This window comes from Pangasianodon hypophthalmus, chromosome 5 (genome assembly GCF_027358585.1).
Source record: "Pangasianodon hypophthalmus isolate fPanHyp1 chromosome 5, fPanHyp1.pri, whole genome shotgun sequence".
NCBI classification, from domain to species: domain Eukaryota; kingdom Metazoa; phylum Chordata; class Actinopteri; order Siluriformes; family Pangasiidae; genus Pangasianodon; species Pangasianodon hypophthalmus.
In genome coordinates, this window is record NC_069714.1 from 22,727,574 (window position 1) to 22,752,808 (window position 25,235).

General features: G+C 38.3%; 1 protein-coding gene across 3 annotated transcripts in view; it reads left to right on the plus strand.

Moving 5' to 3' along the window:
• The window catches only part of slc4a3 (solute carrier family 4 member 3), a 68,625-nt gene extending 46,744 nt beyond the window's left edge, over positions 1–21,881 (plus strand). For all 3 annotated transcript variants that reach the window (XM_026947735.3, XM_053234302.1, XM_053234303.1), the window contains 15 exons: positions 2–137; positions 4,101–4,254; positions 5,248–5,350; positions 5,911–6,095; positions 6,862–7,084; positions 7,781–7,996; positions 8,147–8,295; positions 8,678–8,872; positions 9,765–9,980; positions 11,094–11,183; positions 11,409–11,575; positions 13,099–13,352; positions 13,507–13,676; positions 14,181–14,354; positions 15,535–21,881. In XM_026947735.3, coding sequence (XP_026803536.3) covers positions 2–137; positions 4,101–4,254; positions 5,248–5,350; positions 5,911–6,095; positions 6,862–7,084; positions 7,781–7,996; positions 8,147–8,295; positions 8,678–8,872; positions 9,765–9,980; positions 11,094–11,183; positions 11,409–11,575; positions 13,099–13,352; positions 13,507–13,676; positions 14,181–14,354; positions 15,535–15,612 — 2,510 coding nt within the window. In that variant the 3' untranslated portion in view covers positions 15,613–21,881. The remainder of the gene's footprint in view (position 1; positions 138–4,100; positions 4,255–5,247; positions 5,351–5,910; positions 6,096–6,861; positions 7,085–7,780; positions 7,997–8,146; positions 8,296–8,677; positions 8,873–9,764; positions 9,981–11,093; positions 11,184–11,408; positions 11,576–13,098; positions 13,353–13,506; positions 13,677–14,180; positions 14,355–15,534) is intronic.
• The last annotated feature ends 3,354 nt before the right edge of the window (positions 21,882–25,235 follow it).

Consider the following 25,235-nt stretch of genomic DNA (forward strand, 5'->3'; position numbering starts at 1 on the left):
GGTGCCATAATGTTAGACTTGGACCAGACCACACTTCCTGGAATTGCGCACTTGCTGGTGGAAACCATGATCATCTCAGACCAAATCAGAGCAGAGGACCGCGCCAATGTGCTACGTGCATTACTGCTGAAACACAGGTCAGAGAATCACACATCAATATTGCAAACAGGGATCTTATCGATCAGCACTGCTGTAGTCCTCACGCTGTGTGCCATTTGCCCAACTCGCTGCCTGTATTGACTTCATGATAGTTTGAGTGTGATTATGCAACCTTTTTCAAGCTTAACAAAACAACACTTCTCCCTTATTAATAAATTAATACAATTAATATAATTTTACTTTTTTCTATAGGTAATTCAGTTACATTCAAAATATCTGTTGTAAAGTCAGTATCCTTTCCTATGTGGAATTTATCTTTATAAAAGCAGCACAAAAGCCGTGAGGTTAGAATGTGTGATCTGTAGCTTGCGTGCGTGCTGTGTTTCGTGTCAAGTTTACTGTGTGTTGGGTTCAACTCATGCATCAGGACCATTCAGTGAGGTCTGAGCAGCCAGCACCCTGCTTGAGGAATAATATGATGAATATTGCATGGTCTCACCCACAGAGAATTAATGTTTTGCAGATGAAGCAGTGAACCTTTTAGAGAATGACCTCTTTTTCCTAGAAAATAGCACACATATGAGCTTAATGAAAGATTGTTTGGTTCAAATGTCTGAAAGAGCCATATGATGACACATTGCTTTTGCGATTTTTCATTAATATTGTGACCGTGTACTTTGTCAGTGGAACCCTGGGGTTTATGATTATGCACACTAGCAGACTCTCTTCTGAAGTCTCAGAAAAGCTGTAAACCTTTAAATGCTTTTTAAATCAGAACATTTTTTGTAATATTTGCTGAGGTTCAACTCACATTCCTACAGCTGTCAATAAAATGTAAGACTCCATGGACTATGTTCTAGTCTTCAATGTTCTAGCAGTCTGTGTTTTAACTATCTATGGTCTAGAGATCTACTATATGGTCGAGATATCTGTTATAGTTATCTTTTGGAATTTTATATTGCAGATATCTATTGAGTTCTAGATATGTATTCTAGACATCTTTTATTTTTCTAAGTTGAGCAACTCCAGCGATCAAGATTTAGGGCAGTGCAAGAAAATGATCAGACCACCAGAACCTACAGTGATGGCAGAGAGCATGTTAAAGATGTTAAAATGCAGCTTACAACCTTTTGATGCCAGGGAGCCAGTCTTGAAAGAAGTCTAAGATGTCTAAGAACTCTAAGAAGGCCAGGTCCAATTCAACACCAGGACAAAATGGAACCACCTACAAGGTTTACAATCACTGCCCCAACCTACTGTGACACCACTGGAAAATCATGAGAATGTTTTTCCAGAAAAGTATAACAGTGGAGATATGCTGAAGGCAGATACCCAAGGTAGACAATTCCATGAATTATCTTGCTATTGAGTGTAGAAGGAAAGATTTTCCTCAGCATCATGGTAAAACTTCTGACTGAGTTCTTTCCCTGGACTGGATACATTGGCACCTCAGTACAGAAGGGTGGCATTCCAGGGATCCCAGGCTGCCTTGAACACAAAGCTGTAATCACACAACTCTTGAAAGAGGCAAGAGTGAACAAGGGCAATCTTTTGGTGTTGTGTTTTGATCTGGCCTCACTCAGTGACCCTGTTAAGTCTGGCCATGGTAATAGTCATGGCCACTAGTGAAATCGGGTAACCTACAGTGAAGAGGACACAAGTCCAAGACTGGGACCCCTACCACCAATCTGAGCCTTCATGGACAACTTGACAGTGACATGACATGGTTCACCAAGGTTGGAGTGGAAGAACTCAAGTTGATTGACCTCAAGAGCCCTGACCTCAACCCCACTGAACAAGTCTGAGATGAATTAGAACTCACACTGTACCCCAGGCCTTCTCACCCGACATCAGTCCTTGACCTCACAAATGTTCTTGTGGCTGATCGGGCAAATCCCCACAGAACCATTCCAAAATCTAGCGGAAGGCCTTCGCAGAAGAGTCGAGGTTATTACAAAAGGGGCACTAAATCTGGAATGAGATATTCTAAAAGTGGGTGCAATGGTAAGGTGTCCACATACTTTTGGCCATATAGTGTATGATGTTCTAAATATCTATGTTCTAGATGTCTGTTGCATTCTAATAATCTACATTATAGACATATATTATGTCCTAGATATTTATGTTCTAGTTTTAGATGTTCTATGTTTTAGATGTCTGTTATGTTCTCACAATCTGTTTTAGATGTCTATATGGGGTCTTATTATCTATTTTGTTCCAGATATCTATGTTATGATCTCACAATCCATCTCCATTTCAGTCTTATTTTAATGCAGAAAATTTCACAGACATGGCTCTGGTTTCATTTTCCTGTGGGTGCTTTATTTTTCCCAGACATTACACTCATTTACGAGTCTGATCCAAATATATTCTTAACTCCCTAGGTGGTCCAGGGCCAGATGGAGCACCTGTAGCCATTTACTGGAGTAGATCTATTGCCCAGTAATAAAACACAAGTACACACACACATAGGTCCTGGACAGGCACACTTGTGCTCACACACAAAAAAAAGACTTTCTTGATAAGGCTTAATGAATAATGATAAACCTTGATGATAAGGCTTAATATAATTCTTGATAAGACATAATGAATTATTAATAATGGTAGCCCTCTTCCTCCTGTTCCTGACTAACCATTGGTAAAAGTGTAGTAAAATGCAGCTTAATAATATTTTAGGACACACTGCCTGTGGCATTTAGATGACTGGCTAAGCTTGGACCTAACAAGAGCACTGATGTCAATAGCTGGCATAGTGTTGACAGCATATGTGTATGAGGTGGTAAAACACACAACTCTGCTAGCCCTTTTCCACAGACAAGGTGCCAGATGCCTATTCTTGTACACTCTCACCATTTAACTGCAAAAGAGATGAAGATTCTCAAACCAGATTTGGTTTCAGCACAAAAATGCTGCTGTTTTGGAACCAAGAACTGGTGATGTCAGGGAATTAATGGCAGATTATTATCACCATGACAACAACCCAAGCAACTCAAGTTACTTTTATGACTGCCAGTAAATAAAACACTAACATGAAGAGGGATTTTTGAAGGCTATTGTTGAAAACAGATGGAGTAATTTTTGTAACTTTGAACTGGAAGCAACTTTTATTGGTGCTTGCATCATTTTAAGTAGGAGTTGCATTGTTATTGCTAATGTTAACAAAATGTCCTTTGAGCAGCTGCACACACTGAAATAAATGACTAAAACATGACTAAACAACAAGTATCTCTCATTCATTCATTTATTCATTCATTCATTCATTCATTCATCTTCAGTAACCCCTTTATCCTGGACAGGGTCATGGTGGATCCAGAGTCTATTCCAGGAACACTGTGTGATGCAAGAATACGCCAGTCCATTGCAGGGCACAACACACAGACACACATTCACACCTAGGGGGAATTTAGAGTCACCTTGGACTTAGTGGCATGTATTTGAGAGGTGGGAGGAAACAAGAGAGCCCAGAGGAAACCCACCCGTTGTGCCACTGTGCTGCTCTGTATCTGTTACATAATCTACATTACGTAATCAATGTGGCACTCCAAAAAGAATTATTCTTTTTCAAAAATAATAATGCTTCACGTGCCTTTGTGCACGTTTGTATGTCACTGTGGACTGAAGACTCATATTTTCTGTTTAAATAGCCCCTGATGTTATCAGGCCCACATGTGGCCTGTTTGTAGCTTTTGCAATTCTTACTGATTTCTTTGGCATGACTTCCTCTGCTTGAATGGAAAATGTGGTTTGGTTTGCAATTTGGATTTTGATATCATGTAATGTGGGGTTTCTGTGTTTGGTTTGCAAATATTGAACCCGAAGCTGGAACCATCATAAACACACAAACCAAGATCAACATGAACACGGGCATATTGTGTTCTTTTGTCTTGCAGGGCAGAACACATGTTCCCGAATTAAACAAAGAATAATACATTATGGTTGACAGAGATATGAAAGATATGAAAATCATGAGTTTCTATTTGACATGACCTTCCGTTTTTCAGTCACCCGAATGATGAGAAGGAGGGCCGTTTCCACCGAAACCATTCAATCACCAGCCTGGGCAGCTTGCGCCATAACCACAACCATGTTCATGACACGAGCCTGCCACTAGTGGCCCAGGATCATGACACCAAATCGCCCGAGCAGGACAAAGAGGTGTTTATTTATTTGTTTTTTTTTTTATTTAACCAGGGTAGTCAGATTGGGGAAAAAATCTCTTTTACAAGCGAGCTCTGGCTAAGAAGGCAGCACAATAGTTACCACAAGCAACATTCAGACACAGGATATAACAAATAGCACTTATAACAGCACTGCAAAACAAACTATTAAAAAAATCCCTTATAAAAAAGCTTTTTAGATGTTTGTGTAAATCCATGATGATGAGGCGCTATAATTAAAAGCTGTCTTTTCCAAATCTCAGCAACGGAACATCAAAATGAATGAAGATTGCATCTCATGTTTTTTTTTAGCAACAATACAGCCTTTTTTCATGAGTCTTGCTTGGTTGCGTGCTTCGCAGGGAGGCTCAGACATCTCTGTTTTTAGCACTGATCTAAACCTCTTATTACCTGGATGACACATTGTAAGATTCTTCCCCGAAACTAATATAAAGGTAGCTTTATTTCGGAGAAGAAGCTTGAAGATTGCTCCATTTATACACTCATGAAGTGGAGGTTTGTGCATGTGCTCTGTGACATGATGGTGTGTTTGCACCTTTAGAAGGACCTGTAATGACTGCATTTATATTAGCACATGTGCATGACTCGGAGGTACACAGGTGCTTCTTGTTAAAGCCTCCTGACCCAATAGCTGTGAAGCTTTTAATGTCTCCATGGCTGAAGATGTTGGCACATTCAGCCCATAAAAACATATAAAAAGTCATGATGTTAAATGATTTTAAAATGACTGACCATTTGGCAAGTTTGTATCCTAGTCCTGTACATTTATGCCTCTTGATTAAAGACAGGCAAAATGGTTCATTAAAATCTAAAGAGCAGTAACTAACACACATGCACACTTACATGTGGAACCGTAATGTTTAATAAAGCCATAGAGTGACGTTTGTGTGCACTGCCTGCCAAAACACTTTAGCCACAGCCAGTGTTTAACATTAATATGTTACTAACTATTTTCTCCTGTTAATGAAAGAAAAACCTGCACCCCGTTCCTGCAGAGGCACATGCTGCAGCCAGATCTATGAAACTGCTGGCAAAGATCCCCAAGGATGCTGAGGCCACAGTGGTTTTAGTGGGTAAGCAAAGGATTGCTTCAGGGTTTTTTTTCCCTCTTTTGTTTCATTTTCAAAGCCAAAGATTATGTTAAGTGATCACATCACAGATTGCCAATAACACTTTATTGTGACCTTGCTGAATTATCCTATTCTATATTGTCACGTCTGATTTTGAAAGAAAATACTAAAACATTTTTGCTCAGATTCTTCCAGAGAGTGACAGCGAGAGAGAGGAAAGAGAGAGAGAGAGAGAGAGAGAGAGAGCGAGCGAGCGAGAGAAAGAGAGAGAGGGTGGGGGCATGTTTTTATATCTTTTTTGGGGACCAAATGTCCCAACAATGATAGGAATATCTAATAGTTTTGACTTTATGGGGACATTTGGCTAGTCCCCAGATAAAAAACTGCTTTTCTAAAAACATAAACTAAAGGTGTTATTAAAAAAAATTAAAGGGTCAAAAGGTTAGGGCTCCTAAGGTTAGGGTTAGGTTTAGGTGTAGGCATAGCATTAATCAGCTGCATTAATAATTATGTCAATGGAAGGATAGTAAGACAAATGTGTGTGTCTGTGTGTGTTTGTCTAGGCTGTGTGGAGTTTCTGGAGCAGCCTGCTATGGCATTTGTGCGCCTGAACGAAGCAGTCCTGTTGGAATCGGTTCTGGAGGTTCCAATTCCTGTGCGCTTTATTTTTGTGCTACTGGGTCCATCTCAGAGTAACATGGACTACCACGAGATTGGACGTTCCTTCTCCACACTTATGTCTGATAAGGTTAGTCCTCACACACTAACCTTATTATTAAATTCTGGGGTCTAAAGTAAGTAGGCTTTAATGTAGAGTGACTATAGAGTGAGAACATTTTCAAAACAGATCAACTCAAGTTGTTAAAATCAAAAGTTGTTTTAATGGACATTATAGGTTCTTAACAATTGGCAACCCCCAGAAGAAAAGGAGCTACTGCCCAAAAAACATTTAGAAAACTTTGCAAGCGGCATTTCAAGCAGAGTAGGTTGGGCATGCAATAGGTTGGTGGTTCCAATTCCTTGTGCTAAAGTTTGTGCCCTGCCCTGTATATTTTAGAGAATAGGTTGTCAGTTCTGGTCCTGGGGTATCATAGCCTCGTATAGTTTGTTTTCCCTGCACTAACAGAAGCTCATCTCAGTTTTGTGCGATTCTGACATTGGATTTCTTGTGTGGTGTCAGCTCAAGCGCAAATCCAGTGGCACTGTCTGACAGTTCTATGTAACCGCAACTTGTCGCACTGTGCAACCCAACTCTGAATGCGAGTAACTTTCCTCGAATAAATTTCAAATAACTTTCCTTGATGCAACTTTTGAACTTAAGTGTCCAGCTTAGGTTGCTATCTCTGAATACAGCCCTTACCTGAATATATGTTTGGGATAAAATGATGGATCTGGATTACACAATAGTCAGCCCGAGTCTCTTCTAAGCATTAGAGAACGAACGGTAGATGATGGTTAAGGACCAAAATCCTACAGTTAAAGTAATATTTAGTGCTGCTCTTGATTTTTCTCAGAACTTCCATGAAGTGGCCTACTTTGCAGATGACCGTCAGGATCTGCTGAATGGCATTAATGAGTTCCTGGACTGCAGCATTGTGATTCCTCCCTCAGACGTTGAGGGCAAGGACCTGCTGAAGACTGTGGCCTCCTTCCAGAAGCAGATGCTACGCAAGCGCAAGGAGAGAGAGAATAAGAAGGGCATGAGTGGAGTGGCAGGACCTAATCAAGAGACCAAATGTGAGTCTCTCTAGTGGTTTCTATCCACAATTTTATAAATTTTGAACATAAGTAGACGTGACATGGTGGTGCATGGTGGTGTAGTGTTGCCGCCTCACAGACTCATGGTCCCTGGACTGTGTGGAGTTTCTGTGAATATAAATCTCACAAGATTAATACTTACCTCTGGTGGAAAAGGTTGCCAATAAAGAGGAGTTTTGAAAAGTGGTGTTCCAAATAGACTTTTAACATACTGTAAAATATTACATATTTTATATTAAACAGTATGTCAAAAGAGTGAAACACCTATGGTAAATATGGAGTAGTATTCTGACATGCTATTTGGGATGCTAGTATGTGGCTCTGGATATAACCCATGACAGCCTACATATGAAGTTTGTTGAATTATGTAATCTTGTTCAGTCTTCTTCTTAGAATTTTCTCTGAATAGTTGATTTTCTTCTGCTGACATTTTTGAAAATTCACTTAAAATGTGGATGGCATCATAAATTGTGTAGACATTTTTCAGACGTACATTTTTCAGGGGCTAAGCTAAGCCCAGTTTTTTTTAAACAATTACAGCTAACACAGCTGTAAAAATGATCACATGGGAATCTTTTTTTTTTTTTTTTTTTTGGTCAATGCCAAATAATTTTCACCAAATCACATGACAGTTGAAATGAGTAAGGTCTAAATGTATCCTTTGCTCTGTGTCAGATCTCAATCAAGATGATCAGGAGGATGAGGAACTGGAGGTGGACCCTCTGAAACGCTCTGGCATCCCATTCGGAGGACTGATCCATGATATTCGCCGCCGCTACCCACACTACATAAGCGATCTGAAGGATGCGGTGGATACGCAGTGCATTGCCGCTGTCATTTTCATCTACTTTGCTGCCCTCTCACCAACCATCACTTTTGGAGGACTGCTAGGTAATTGAAATGTTTGTTAGGTAGTAGTCTGTGTGGAGTTTTGCATGTTCTTACAATGAGACTGAGGTTTATGTATGCAATCACAAGTTAGTTTGATTTGGATCTGTTACCATAAAACATGCTCAGACACCAATGTTCTGGTTTATTTAGGGGAGAAGACTCAAGGTATGATGGGAGTGTCTGAGCTCATTATCTCGACATCAGCAGTCGGGGTGCTGTTTTCCCTGCTGGCAGGACAGCCACTGCTCATTATTGGCTTCTCCGGGCCTCTTCTGGTGTTTGAGGAGGCCTTCTACAAGGTAAACTCCCTCTAGACCACATAGCCACAGAGCTTACCAACAGTTTTTTCAGTGATCAGTATGAAAGACTTACTGAGTGGTGAAAGTTTCATAGCTCATTATATTATTTCATACAGAATGTGTGGGTGTGACAGTAATCTTTTAGACTTAAGGTTGGTATGATGTTGACTCATTCACTGGAGATTATCCAGGAATTAAATTCAGGGCCCAACATTTGTTATCGATGACTAAGGCACTTTGTGCACATGATTTTATTTAAGTAATCAATGATAGGGCAGTCAACCAACTAAATATGCCAAATTCTTTTTCCTGCATTAAAATTTTAGCTTGCACTGAATAAGGCTGTCTATAAAGCATTAATTTTTCTGTTCTTGTGGATCAGTTCTGCCAGGCGCAGGGCTTCGAGTACCTCACAGGTCGAGTGTGGATCGGCTTCTGGCTCATTTTCATCGTGCTGGTGATCGTAGCAGCAGAGGGCAGCTTCCTTGTGCGCTACATCTCACCCTTCACTCAGGAGATCTTTGCCTTCCTTATTTCCCTCATCTTTATTTGTGAGACCTTCTCCAAACTCTTCAAGGTGATAATTCAGTACACACTATCACAACAACTAGACAAAATTGTTAAATGTTAAGGTTTATAGAATGAAATCTAAGTGTATAATACAAAACTGCGGTCTAAATTGGGAATCACACTATTTAAAACACTGTCTAGAAAAAAGAATCTGTGCAAGTTCGGTTTTGTTTCTCAAGGTATACCTGATGTATACCTTGTGATACCAAAGGTTCAATTGTGTACAACAAATAAGTTAAAATGGTACAGTACATTCACTTACTCTTGAGGATATAACCCCAATGATTAGCATTTGTGACCTGAAAGGTACAAATCATGGTTTATAGGCTCCAGTCTGTAAATTTTTATCTGCTCTGGCTCAGAAATGAACTGTTTCTCTGGAAACACACATAACCCCTTCACATATTACAGTTAGAAAGCTAAACTATACTGTTACTTGGCCAATACTAAAAACAGTGGGGAGTGTGGTAAGAATGGGGCAACAGTGGTAAGAAAAGGTTGTCCTTGAATGGACATGAGGAAGAAACCTTGAGAGGAACCAGACTCAGAAGGGGACCCATCCTCTTCATGACATCAGACAGTGAGATTATAAACCATTACAGTATACAGGTTTAGTAGAATAAAGACAAACTGTAATAAGTGTGTTGAAAGGATGTTCAGTATGAGCATCGTGAGAATAAGAGTACTTGGATGAGCACAATGCAGTCTTTATGATTGGTCATGTTTGTTTATAACCTGACATAAGTCAGAGCCATTATTAGTAGAGTTTTCTGAGAGTCAACCAATACACAGTCCAGAGTCAACCGCTACACAGTTCAGTAATAAACTTCATCCACACCAATCACTTATTCTTGGTGTAAGAAGGTATTTGATGATGACAGCAATGGTTTTGGTTGTAGGTATTCCAGGAACACCCCCTGATGAAGACCTACCCAGTCTCTGCAGGGCCTCCTGTGCATGGAACACCAGAATCACCAGAAAATGGTGTTCTGACTGAGGGTCCAATTCTAAACCAGCCCAACACTGCCCTACTCTCCCTTGTGCTCATGGTGGGAACCTTCTTTGTGGCCTTCTTCCTTCGAAAGTTCCGCAACAGTCGCTTCCTTGGTGGCAAGGTAAATGATTCACATGTATACACTTAATGCTCCTGCTGAATTGTGTAGTTATTGTACTTATAATGTCCTGTACATTTATGGGATTTTGCTGCACTTGTCATTTTATCGAAATTTACTATGTTAATGTTAAATTTACTAAATTTAAAATTGAATATTACTATACAGTTTTGCATCACAGTCTTGGAGGCAGGATATGTTGTTTTTATACATGTACAAGGGTGGACAAATCATACATTTATTAGCTAAACCACAAGGCAAATAAAAGCACCAGTGTGTTGTATTGTTTAGGTTGCCTGGAAACTAGGCTAAAAAGTGGTAACTAGCATAATATAATAACATATGGCAAGCTAATTAGCTAGTTAAGTGTATTATTATTACAGTCTAAGCAAAACAAGGATTACCATCCTGTTCTAACAAAGTTTCTAATGTAGTGCATCTTTTTTTTGCACCATCAACAACAACAACAACAACAAATAATTCCACTAGTGGCCAATATTACGGCTATGAGATTTCTGTTCTTATATCACATGTAAAAACATAAAAGCTACAGTCTGTCTAAAATCTTTATTTTCTCTCAAAATGTTTAACTTTGAGGTGACTGTTACTTATAACAAGAAAGTTATATGACAACTTTGTGCTGGAATTTTTTGGTTTCCATATATCTGCACGTTACTGATTTGCAGTCTGTGAATGGCAATTAATAAAAACCATTATGTCGTCAGCCAGAAAGTGCTTCAGCTGATGTGTGTAGTGCAGCAGGCAGAGAGATTCAGAATACCATATTTACAGCAACAAGGTGCCTGATATCTCTATGAGGCTCATTAAGTTTAAACCTAGCTACATACCAAATAAAAACTAAATAAGGAGTAGATTTTATATCTTGTTCTGTTTGCTGAACTGACCTGTCTGTTGGGTAACTATGAATAAAAAAACAAATAGCCTGGATCTGAAACCTGCCTGTCCTGGGCACCCGGGCTGCTGATTTCTCCACACCTGATGTAAAATAATGCAACTACAAAACAATTCATCTTAAAGAAGAAAGCACACAAGAGTAAAGGGACTTGACCAGTCATTTTTTCCAGTCATATTGTTTCTCTATTTCATTGTTTAAAGGTCAGGAGAATTATTGGCGATTTTGGCATACCCATCTCTATTCTGCTATCTGTAATAGTGGACCTCTGCATCCCTGACACTTACACACAGGTAACAATGCTAAAATCTAAACAGTTTCACTCTGCCATGTCATCTCCACTGAGCATTAGTGTGTGTTCTGATCTCTTCCTCTTGCTCATACTCTTTATTAAATACTTGCCTGTAATTGAAGCCAGGTTTCTTTCAGAGTGCATATTAGAATGCGGTTAAATGCTTGGCATGGCTCAGTGACCAGCGAGGCCTGGGATCTGAGCAGCAGTGTTTTTGTGGTTGCAGAAACTGAACGTGCCCTCTGGTTTCTCGGTCACATCTCCTGACAAACGAGGCTGGTTCATCAGCCCATTTGGAGACAAACAGGCCTTCCCCACGTGGATGATGGGAGCTTCCGTGGTGCCTGCCCTTCTTGTCTTCATCCTCATCTTCATGGAGACACAGATCACAACGTGAGTTCGGTTTTATGTCTTAAGCAGGAGTGTTAAATTTTCTTTTGTGTTTTTCTTGTAACTACACTGAGTTAAAATCCTCTGTTAGCACAATGGATTTACATTATGTTATACTTACAGTGGTAATTTTGTCACCACAAGTCCAACCATAGTAATCATCTCTAGTCCAAACCAAGTAGCAAGTTCAACAAAGCATCCAAACCCATTATTTTTACTGGGATGCGATGTGGACTTTAAATTCAGAATTCAAATTTACATTTAACAATTAATTTTAAGTCAATAATATTCATTAATGATTCCCCGTTTATTTTTTTTATATAAACACATGGCTGTTGTGTGACTAAAACTGTAAAACTGTAAAAATTATGGACTTTTTTGTCTTCTCACTCTATTTGTGAAGAGCTGTCTGTTGACCAGAGCAAATGATCACTGCAGTGGAGGCTTGTGCTGCTAGTTTGTTCATTTTATTGCTTCTGCAATGATATATTGTCCCATGAGTATGCAATGTTATGTTGTTGTTCATAAGAATGATGCATGTGATTTGAAAATGGAGCATATTTCAAAGTAGTGATCTGTTCTGAATGATGACAGATATATTGCAACTCACTCATAAATATGAATGTGAAATGTCAAGGTAAAAAATAATAAATAAACAAAATAAATGTTTCTGTTTTTCTGTACATACCCTTGAAGAGTTATGTTATTGCAATTTATCTGTATTATATTATGTATTAAATTAATAACAATTTCAAAAACAAAACTTGACAATGAGCTCTTATTGGCTTATTTTATACATTTAAAATAAATATATTCCTTTAGAAAATGTCTTAAATCGGGCACTGTTGAATTCTTGATTCTGATTGGTCAGAAGGTGTCACTTTTTTTTAAGTTTTCCGATATGGGACAGTCTTCAGGACAGAAGAAAATCTGTTTTTCTGTCTTATTAAGTGTGAAAAAAGTTGGCGAGGGAAAAACAGTTTATAGCTCCTATAACATAAGTGATGACAGAAACTAACACGAACATTCCACAACATTAAACGTAACTATAAACACTTAAAATGTATGATGTCATTCGTTAATAAATTAAAAATTGTAATCCATGAAAAATTGCTGTTGTATAAGAGGAATAAAGCATGTCAAGACATGCTATTATAAGAAAATAAAGAACTTTGACGTTGGGCACCCCATTAGTGATGACCTTCCCATAACAGCATGTTCCTAAGTGTTTTAGCCCTGACATAGCCTATAGGTTCTCTCTAGCTAGATACCTTACTACGTTCCAAAGAGGGGCACAACATAAAATGGTCATTGCAGTTAACACAATAAGAACAGTTTAGGAAGGATACTGTTATAGAATATCATCACAGCCAACACATAAATAAATGTATGCATTCAAATTCAAAATTTATGATATTGAATATTTAAAATACTGTCTAAAGAGTATCTTAGTATGTTATTACTATTAAGGGCAATATAAATCTTTGTAGTCTCAGTTTTCTCTCTCTCTGTCTCTCTCTCTGTAGGCTGATAGTAAATAAGAAAGAGCGTCGGTTGGTGAAGGGTTCAGGTTTCCACTTGGATCTGCTGCTGATCGTGACTCTGGGCGCTGTCTGCCCACTCTTTGGCCTGCCATGGCTGACAGCTGCCACTGTGCGCTCTGTCACTCATGTTAATGCTCTGACAGTAATGAGCAAAGCTACAGCTCCTGGAGAAAAGCCCATGATCCAGGAGGTTAAAGAGCAGAGACTGACTGGGATGTGTGTGGCCATACTTGTGGGTAAGAGAAGTTAGACCTTAACAAGTAACAATAAATAAATTTAAAAAATTGGACTTTCTTTTCATTGCGCTGGATTTTGATGAAGATCTGGCACTGTAGCACTGTATTTTGGTGCCTGTTCTAAAATCTCTTCACCTCTTTCTGAAACCTGCAGGCATGTCCATTGTGATGACAGATGTGCTGCGGCATATTCCTCTGGCTGTGCTCTTTGGTATTTTTCTGTACATGGGCATCACCTCCCTGACCGGTATCCAGCTCTATGAGCGCATCGCGCTCATGGTCACGCCTGCAAAACACCACCCTGATCACAGCTATGTCACTAAAGTAAGGAGACATGACTGGGAAAGCAGTTTTCAGATTTTCTCTGCTCTCTTAAAAATATCCAGCACTTGTTTCTGGACAGTAGGAGGAAAGCTAGTTTTGTGGTTCCTGTAACAGCTCTATGCTTGGATTGTGTTCTGCTTTGCATTTAGATTGCTTTGGATAAAAGTATCTTCTGAATTGCTAAATAAACGTAATGAATAAGTTGCATAGGGTTGATTCAGTTTGTGGAAAATGTCCTATATTAGATAATAAATGAAAGATTCCTTCTTGGTTTATCTCCTTGGAGAAACATCTGGTGATTTAATGACAGTACCCCTTAAAACCTTTTGATGCACCCACTAGGTGGTGCCCAAACCCTCACTTTATTTTTTGTCACTTCAAAATAATTCTAAATAATGGTGAGCGAGCCTCAAGTAATCATACTGTTACTGTTAATGTATCAGTTAAAAGAAATGGAATTCTGGGTAAATATAACTCATGTCACTTTTTCTCATGTGTCCCTAGGTAAAGACATGGCGCATGAACTTGTTCACCATAATCCAGCTGTTGTGTATTACGCTCTTGTGGGTGGTGAAGTCCACTGTGGCGTCCCTGGCTTTCCCCTTCATCCTCATCATGACTGTGCCGCTGCGCAGACTCATCCTTACTAGGATCTTTGAGGAGAGGGAGCTGGCAGCTGTGAGTCATGCTCATAAATTAGCTTAGAGTTCTTGTACAGGTCTATAAAGTCTTTAAAAATATGGATTTTTAAAGGCAGTCATTTCCAGTCCTGGAAAAATACAGATATTCAGAAACACTTTGGAAAATTTATTGTTAAAGTAAGATATTGATTCCAAAAGACGCTAAAGTCTTACATCTGTGTCTTTCACAAAAGACTTTCACTTATTTTCTACTCTAACAGCCTGCCTAATGCACATAACTTTTGTTTTACTTTTTCATGATACAGTTATTGATTTTTTAAAATCAAAAAACAAAGAAAGTCTGGGACATGTAAAAAAGCAATGTGGAGCAAGTATGTCTTTGTGATGAAAGGTCAATAGCCCTGTTAGAGTAAAATAATGTTTTTAAGAATCTGTTTTTAAGTACTAAGTGCTCTTTGAGGTTTTATTGCTGACACTGCACTTATCGGTATTCAGACCTCAAATATAACTATGGCATATCTCTGTTACATGTGCTTATTCTTGCACAATATTGGCTTGAGTGAGGAGCCAGTGCCACTGTCTGACAGTTTGATGTAACCACAATATTTCATGCTGAAAATTACGTTTTGGCTGTATATACACTAAACTCACTATGGAATGCCATTTGAGGCCATTATTAAATACATAAATAGGACACTACTGAGGAGTAGATAAGTGCTCAGTTTACAAAAGAGCACATTGGCATTATTTTGTTAATTTGGCAAATGAAAATAGCAAATTAAAAGTGTGATAAAATAGCCTACATTCCCCCAACACATTAAAATTTCATGACCCTGAAGACTATTCATGCTGCAATATATGTATTTGCAATATACTAGACTCCTATTAGATGTTAATTTAAATGCTTGCCATGTTCTCATTTATATATAGCATAGTAGACTTTTTATTTCTTATTCCAAACAACTCTGAATAGGACTCTATCTTATGTAATCTTATATATTTTTTCTTAGATTCTTTCTTAAATTTTACTTGAATTAAACTTTCTTACATGATTTCCTGTGTGTCTCTCTTTATATATGTTCATGTGTGCCTCTTTTTGCCACTTTGGCTGCATCCCTATCCTTTGGTCGATTAGAGGCACGTGAGCTTTAGGGAACATTCACATCCTCATACATGATGTACTTGATGTAAAGTGGCTTCTCGTTTTGTTTCCACAGTTGGACGCAGATGAGGATTCACCCAATTTTGATGAAGACGGTCGTGACGAGTATAATGAGATTCACATGCTTGTGTAGACCTGGTCTCCAGTCACAGGACAAACCACCTGTAAAGGTGACACTGGCCATGATGTATGATGATGAATTCAGATAGTCTACTCTACTCTTCAGGATTGTGTCATGTGTATATTCAAACATTGTATTTATTCTGTGTAAAATGGAGATATTGATGCCAGAGATTCACAGAATTTAGAAACTTTTTTGTGGTTGTTATTCTTATTTATTTGTTATATATTTTTTAAAATTTACTTCTGGTTCCTCGTAAGTGGTCCCCCTGAAACCTGATGATGCACAGTGTTTCACAGTCCTGGTTCAGGACATTTTACTGTTTTAGCAGCAGTAACACACCCATTTTACCTCATGAAGGGCTTGTTAATGAGCTGATGAGGTGAGTCCATTGTGGTAGAGCAGGGAAAGTACTAAAATGTAAGGACTTGGGAACCAGGATCGGGAAACACTACCCCATGTGTCCCAAAATGCACCTTACATTGATGAATAAAGTGAATGATTCAGTCCCTAGCCTGAAAACACTGCATATAGGAGCCCACTTTTTGTCCCATATAGGAGCCCACTTCTTGTCAAGCTGAGTTGCTGTCTTTTCTGTAGTGTAGGTACTGGCCACAGACTCTGAATGATATTCAGTAGTAGTAACATCTGAGCACCCTCAGGGTGGTTCATTTCAAACACAGTCTGTGCAATTCCCTTTTTCTGTATGCAGTATGTTATAATGCTGTCATGAAGACATGAACACTAAGTGAGATTTCTTCTAATTGATTCTAATATTTAAGCTTTTAATTTATTTGCTGTTATTTATTTATGACATTTGTTTGCTGTACTGCCCAATTACCTTTTATTCAGAACAGCACTTACTTGTTAAATTTGCGTTGATATGAGCAAATCATAAGATAAGTAGAGCATTAGCATGGACTGAAAAAGTTAGCACACCCGTATACTTTTCCTATACTATTCCCTATTTATTTTGTGTTCATAATGTGAGAGTTGTATGCTACATTTTATATTATATTTGAGTTATTGGAACAGTTAAAGCCATAGTGTACATGGTTTGAAGATGTAATGTACAGATTATAAAGTTTAATTATAAAATCAATCTTAATCCACTGGCTACTGAACTGACAGTGTATATGGATGCACTGAGCGTTAGAGCTTGAACTGGAAGCGAGAGTGTTTGGCACCACTGCATTCTGCTGCCAAATCAGTGGATGAGGGCAGAGAGGAAACTTGGCCTTGGTCCCATCTATCAAACTTTAACTAGTTTAAAGGAAGTTCATGACCTTTTAAAATCCACATTGTGCCACAACCAACAAATGAGCAGTCATTTTTTTTTTTTTAGATCTGTTTCCTTATCTTTTTACCAAAAAAAGTTCCTCTGTGGACCTTGGAAGTTCCGAGATGGGTTCGGTGAACTTTCGTCCATACTTTTCATATGAACTGAAGTATTATTTTTCCTGTTTCATAACACATTGAGGCAAAGAGCATGCAGAGAGTGAAAAAGATGCCCTTTAGACTGTAAATAACATCCTGACCGGTTCCTGTTGGTTGTGCTACATCACTGTGTACTTTACGCAATTCACAAGACCAGGTTCAGTTTTCACACACACCATTGCACAGAAGGGTTTTTTTTTATTTAACTCACAGGTTATGGGGATGGTTAAATACAAACATAAGGGTTTACTCTTAAGACTAAATGCTGCTACCCATTCAAAAAGGTTGTCATTTGTGAGACCACACAGAAGTTTCTAAGTTGGTTGTCCTCAAACTTCAAAACTGAGCACTGTATTGATGCCAAAAATGTTAGCTTGTGTTTTGAAGCAAGGAGCGTCTCTAAGGGGGAACCAGAGTTGGGCAGTAATTACAGTACAGAAAGGTGATTAGGGCAGTGTTGGCTCAGTGGCTAAGGTTCTGAGCTAGCGATCAGAAGATTGCGAGGACTCCCAGGACTGCCAGAGAACCCTTAATTGCTCAGCTCAATTGAAAGCCGCTCTGGGTAAAAGCATCTACTAAATGAATGAATATATGTGGTTACAGATGCACGCTACTTCTTTAGAGTGAGAAACAATGCACTCAGGTTACTGTCTTTGTGGCGTTTTGCAATGTGTACCCCATGCCTGTGGGTTTCTCTGGGTTCTCCGGTTTCTCCCACATCCAGAAAATTTGCCAGTATGGTGATTGGTGGCTCCAAATTAGCTGGTGTGAATGAGCGTGCAAATGTGTGCATGCATAGTATCCTGCGCTGGGCTGGTGTCTCATCCAGGGTGTATTCCCTTCTCACGCCCAGAATTCTCAGAGTAGTCTCTGGAGCTACTGTGATCCAGATCCAAGATAAAGTGGTTACTGAAGATGAATGAATAAATTAATGTATGGCATGAATAATGCTTGGTGCTTGATTCAATTCTTAAAGATCCAACACTGCCATTATGTTGCTTGTTTTCTTTATAGATATCACATATATGCTGAATGTGTAATGACCACTTTGGTCACAAACACTTTACTGTAACTGTACAGGCGATCTGGTTTCCTCTTGATACTTTGTTCCTCTAGACTGAGCCATATTGTGGCTGTAATAACGTGTCTGCAGGCTGCTGTAAGAATGACGCCAGTGGTATGAGTGCTTGGACACGGCCTTGTAAAAGAATGGTTTAAATCAACAGAGATGGATAGGGAACAAAAGGAGCTCTTAAACAGGATGCTATTGTCATGATGGCTGGCATTTCTTAGGTAATGGTGGTTACCAAGACTGCAGACTTGGTGCATACTCAAGCAGCCTAATGATCTGCAGGACTACTGTTCAGTTGGGATGTTTATAGGCTCAGTGCTGGGAGAGAATACACCTGTGCAGGCTGGAAAATCAGATACCTGTTCTTTAAACATTTTCTGGGCCATAGTGTGTGTGTGTGTCGGTGTGGACAGGTACAGGAATGGTAGGAAATAGAAAGTTCAAACCATTAAGTCTGGAAGAGAATCCAATGGGGTGTGGGTCGTATGTGAGAAAATAAAAGGCACAAACCCACGTCCTATCTGTGGTTTTTCAGATGTTGGATCATGATGAAAATTCAAAGATGGGTCTAATTGATTAATGCCACCCCAGTTGCGTGGCCCACCCACCCGATCCCATAAATGATGTGTTATTGTGTAACAGTATGTCTGTCTACTTTGCTTTCAATTTTCTCCCATTTCCTAAATTGCATTTGACACTGAATGTGTGCTTCACTTTCCAGAGAGCCCCATTTAGAGGGAAGTAATGATAGTGAAAAATGGATGGAGTCAGATTGTATTAATTCTACAACCATCCTTCTTCAATATATTCAGCAGTTAGAACAGTCGACCAAACCACACTTTTACTGAACTCTAAATAGTGCATTAGATTCAGTGTGGAAGGAGTAGTCATAGAATGTGGGGAGGGTTTAATGGAAAGTCCTGTTTGTTTCAAAAACATATTTTCTGCATTTTCTCAATATCTTTAAAATAAAACATGTGTTCTCAAAAAATTTGCAGCCAGAGGCCCCTTTAACTGTAAAATGAATCCCACTGACCCCCTCAGCCTATAATTTTAGGAATATAGTCCAACTATTCAAATACTAGGCTCATTATTTAAACATGTACAATGATATTCTTGCTATTTATTGGAGCCATAGAGCTTTTTATCCCTGTAATTTACACCAACAGAACATATTATGTTCAAGTTGACATTATTTGTAGGTCTGCATGTTTTATAATTCAAGTGACCAGTCAAACAGGCTAAGAACTATAATGAGTATAGGTATATATAATGGCAGGGTGGGATTTCTACCACTACATATACACACACACACACACACACACACACACACAAACATATATATATATATATATATATAGCATCCAAACATCAACAAAGAGAGCCTGTGAAAAAAGTTTTCGTTTACATTTACCTCAAACAGATCCCACACTCATGTCTACAGTTTACCGATATATTTTATCACCTTTAATTATCATTCAATATGGTTTTGTGCAAGGAAGAGCAAGGAGCAAGGAAAAATAACATTATTATTCAGTCAAACTGTCATCAGGTGTACCCCTGATTTGTAATTTATATATCATGTTTGCATCAGGTTTAACCTCAGCTAGCACTAACTGAAAAAAGGGGAAATATTGTCTCACATCACTGCAAATAAATGGCATCCCATTTGCAATGATATGAAAATACCTTGAAAATATCTTGAATATAGTCACATTTATCTAATATTTCCAATAGGATTACAACAAACCAAATATAAGATTTCTAGAGGTTTTTTTTTTTACTCATTTCAAGCTTGAAATAGTCTTGTTTTGTTCCATTGGCAGATACTTTTGTCAATTGTAAGCATTTATTTCTAGAAAGATGTTAAATTATTTACCAATAGAATAACAAAAACCTTGAAATGAATAAAAATGTCTATGCATAGGTTTAATGATCTTATTTAGTTTATGGTAATTTTGTAATAGGAAATACTAAATAAATTAGACTATATTCAAGATATTTTCATTTGCTAAGATTGTTTGCCATGTGATTTCTCAAAGAAAAGTTTGTTGTTTTATTCTGTGCCCTATGAGAGGAAATGTTTTTACATACCATATTTTCAGGCATACATTAATAATGCAAAACATGAAGGAATTTTTTTAGATGAATTTCTCTAACCCATTGAGATGTTTATAAATGGCAGTGCTAACCTTTGTCACCATTCAAGCTGACCTACATGTGATTAGGAATGATATCTTTTTTTTTTTCTTCAGACCAAGTATGTGTAGTACATGTTAAAGTAGAACATGTTTCTGGTACTCGCAGAAACCGACACTGATATAGATATGAGTAAGCTACTTAGTATTAAGCAATCAGGTGCATCATGGAACATGAAGCATCATATGCTGCCAACATTGAACTCCTCCTGCTGAGGTTTATGTTTAAGTTTTATAGAATTTAAGCAGTTTCTTTAATAGAGAGCTCGAGGGCAGCTGACCTGAGTGCGCAGAGCAATAGCTTGACGATGGCACAAGGAACTACGTGTGTCTCAGTGCTCGCACAAGTGAAGTGAGTGCTCTCACATGTGACAGTTCACAGCATCTTGAGCTCATTGGTAATGACCACACTTGCTGTTAATGCTATGCGTCCTCAGGTCAGCCACCCTGTTTCTCTCTATTAAAGATGCTGTTTAAATGCCATAAGATGTTTTAGCAGATTACTTGTAGGATGACGCTGTAGTTCCTGCTCTTGATATATTTGCAGAGTACAGTTTGCAGTCTGCTTTGCTTTGATTGCCATCATTAGTCATGAAACACATCCAGATCGCTGTCAATTTGTGTCGTCTGTTCATAAGCATGACAACATACAGTACACTTACATAACATAATAGACTTGTATTTTTTACAAGTATGAGTAAATGAGCAACCAATATCAGATACCAGTATTGGCACTGATGGATCCCTACAGACGATAAACATTTTATTTCCTTTCTGTACCTTAGACCTTAAACAGATGTCACTTAGTTACAGCACTTTTACCACACAAAAAAGAGAAAAAAATTAAAATGACTGTACTCAGACATACACTACTGGCTAAAAGTTTGGAAGTAGTGCTAAAAAAAAATGAGATGATGTAATGACATAAAAAAATGATGAGACAATATTTATTATATTTATTATAACAGTTATTTATTGGAACCCAGACTCTCACATTCAAATGTTCCATAAAGCTTGATTAATGGAATCAGATTTGTAAACCACTGCCATCTGATAAGGGACTGCTCTCAGCAAAGACAGTGAAGGCTTTTCCCTATTAAATGTTAATGAAAGTACATGACTGCACACCAGTGTAATATTTTGTTTGTTGGCAAATTGATTAATTGTAAAATATTGTTGAACCTATAAATATCACCTGCTAGTTTCCATTTTCCATCATTTGGACTGTAGTGCATATAATGTATAAATGTTTGCTTTCCATACATTCAGCACCCATGTGTCAAGTTATCCTTTAATCATGTCTAAATGTTGTCAGTCCCAAACAGACCACTTGTATAACTCAGTGTTGCCTTGTTGTAAATCTGGTAAGAGTTACAGTTTGTCAAAAAAGGCAAACAGGTTCTTATGATAAGTAATGTATTACTTTAGCTTTAGCAATACTGAAAGAAATAATGATGTTATGTGGATATTTTAATAGCAGTAGCAATTACTATTACTGTAAAAATGTTTTGAAACCACTGTAAAACAAATTGTTATTTTTTTGTCTCAAAATAAATATTTATTATGTGTTTCAACATACATTGATTTAAGCCTATTTTTGTGTTGTAAAATTGGTCTTTCTATTATAGGAGTAATAAAAATGCTCTTATCAGAACCTGTTAAATCCTCAACATACTTAATGCGGAGGTTTGGAAGACGCCAACATACACTGAGGTTTGGGACTGGTCCTTGTGTACGAATGTTCCAGTAGTGCAGGTGGCACTATTACAATTTAATGACAATTTCCACAACTACAATGTACTAATGAATAAGATTGGCACTCCTAAAAGTCATCCATGTTGTGAATTAATCAGCTTGGGTATGCCTTTGTACCGATCAATCACAGGCTTGGTTGCGTAGCATATTCATGGCGAAGCCTCCTCATGATATCTGATTGCTTCGCATTTATGTCATATTTTCTGTGGAAGCCAGCCGAACATCATCTCCGCACGAACCATGCTGAGGTCTTTAAACATCCAGGATATGTCAGCAGGTACAGACTCAGATTCTTCACTCTTGTAAATACATACAGTCAGATGACAAATTAAAGGAACGCCTGTGGTTCTATTATGGTGTGGAGCATTTTGCTGTCATGTTTTGAAGAAGAAGAAGAAGAAGAAGAAGAAGAATTACTGAATAATTCATAATAGTTATTTCAGGTGAATAACAGATTAATACCCTGTGAAATTAGTGAATAATTCATAATAGTTATTTCAGGTGAATAGCAGATTAATACCCTGTGAAATTATTTGGTTACATGCTGGCATGCTTTTCTTTGAATAGATACTTTGATAATAAGAATATGAAAAACTGATTGGCAGCAAAACTCAGCGAGTTAAAATGAACAAGTTAATAGTCAGAACCTAATGGTAAAGAGGTTACATTTGGAAGTGACATTTACCTGAGATTAAAAAAGTGATTGACACTAATACATTTTTCTTACAACATCTATTTCTAGTATGTCAGCTACAAACAAGATCAAAAATGTAATGTTCAAATGCTGGAGTATCACATAAATGTGTTTTTCAGTAGAAATCCTAATCTAACAAGAGCCTTTGTAGCAATGTGAGTTAATCATACTCCTTGCTGGTGATGTAGCTACAGAAAAAGGGGAAGAGAAGAGTGACGATGATGCAGGGCAGCATAAACAAGAGCAGCGCAGGCACATCAGGGTCCTTCAGGAAGGGGCAGTGGAAAAAATATGTGCGGTGGAGATCCAAAAAGATCTTGTTCTTCAGAGATGGATCAGTACACGCTGTGATATTAACCACACGTTCGACACAGATGGTCAAATTATAGTAGTACCTGAGGGCACAAAAACAGCAGAATTAGGGAGATTCCCAGCACACACTAGTTCTCTGTGTTTATCTGTCTGTCTTTCTCTGTCCCACACAGATCCAAGAATGATCAAGACCACTGGTATGTACATGAGCTGTGTTACCTATTCCTATCTATTAGTGGAGCTGTTGAGAATACACAGGAGCATTAACATTTTTTCCCTCTTAACAAGAGTGTCCCTGCAGGTGTGGCTTTAATGGAGTATCAAAACACACTCCTGGGAAGCCGAACGTTATGATTTCCCATGACGACAGGAGATTTATATATAGATTTAAATATAGATAGATTACTATATTTAGTCTATACTTTGCACTTCACTTAGCTTATCTATAATGGCATTAAAGTCTCTGTTTATTAATCAGTTATTTGTCTCCAACTTGTCTCATTCATTAATTCTGTTATCTTTAGTAACCACATTATGCTGGTCAGGATGTTGCTGGATCTGGTGTGAGGTGGAAATACATACTGGATTGGACACCAGTCCATTGCAGGGCACCATGCAGGGCAATTTTAGCATGGCCAATGCATCTACCAGGGGACCCTGGAGCTGTGATGCAGCACTGCTACCTGCTGGACTACCAATCCAGCCATAAAGCATACATACATTAACTGTTCAGGAATTACAGCCATTTTTTTTACTAATTGGACAATTGACTCATAAGCAGTATCATGGCCAGTTGTGTCCTGTTTCCTCGTTATTTCAAGACAAATCAAGGAGATAAAACAGCTGGAGTTGATTCCATGTGTTGAATTTGCACTTAGTAGCTGTTCATGGGAACTCTTAATATGCAGTCCAATGAGGTGTTGATGCAAGTGAAGGAGGCCATCATTAGGCTGAAAAAACAAAACAGACCTATCAGAGAGATAAGAAAAACTTTAGAAGTGGCCAAATTAACAATTTCGTATATTCTTAAAAAGAAGGAATGCACTGGTGAGCTCAGCAACACCAAATGGCCTGGAAGACAACGGAAGACAATTAAAGTGGATGATCACAGAATTCTTTCCTTGGTGAAAAAAATACCTTCACAACATCTAGCCAAGTCAAGAACACTCTCAAGGAGGTAGGCATATCACTGTCAAAGTCTGTGATCAAGAGATGCCTTCATGAATGTAAATACAGACGGTTGTACCATAATGACGGGAAGAGAAGAGTATGGAGAAGGAAAGGAAGGGCTCATGTTCCAAAGCATACCACATCACCTGTCAAACATCTGGAGGAAGTGTTATGCCATGAGCCTGCATAGCTGCCAGTGGAACTGGTTCATTGATGTGTTTATTGATGATGTGACTGCTGATAGGAGTAGCAGGATGAATTCTTAAGTGTATAGAGCTATATGTTCTGCTCAGATTCAGTCAAATGCTGCAGAAAATGATAGGATGGCGCTTCACAGTACAGATGGATAATGACCCAAAACATGGATGGAAAATGACCCTTCACAACATCTAGCCAAGTCAAGAACACTCTCAAGGAAGTGTTGTTGAATATCCAATAACCTTAAACCATTGAGCATGCTTTTCACTTACTACAGACGAAACCAAAGGCAGAAAGACCCCCAAAAAAGCAGCAACTGAAGGCGCTGCAGTAAAGGCCTGGCAAAGCATCTCAAGGGAGGAAACTCAGCATTTGATGATGTCCATGGATTCCAGACTTCAGGCAGTCATTGATGGCAAAGGATTTGCATCCAAGTATTAAAAATAATCCTAGTATTTAGGAATGTAAATTTGTCCAATTACTTTTGACCTGTGAAAATGGAGGGACTCCGTAAAAAATGGTTGTAATTCCCAAATGGTTAATGCAATTTTTTTTTGTTAACCCCCTTGAATTAAAGCCGAAAGTCTACACTTCAGTCATATCTTGATTGCTTCATTTCAAATCCATTCTGGTGGTGTACAGAGGCAAAATTACAAAAATTGTGTCACTGTCCAAATACTTATGGACCTGACTGCATTATTCAGTAAATACTATGAATTAGTCAGTAACTACAACAAACAAATAGCAAAATCTCGGTACTTATAAGAGTGAGAATAGTAAGTCTGGAACCTCAGCAGGT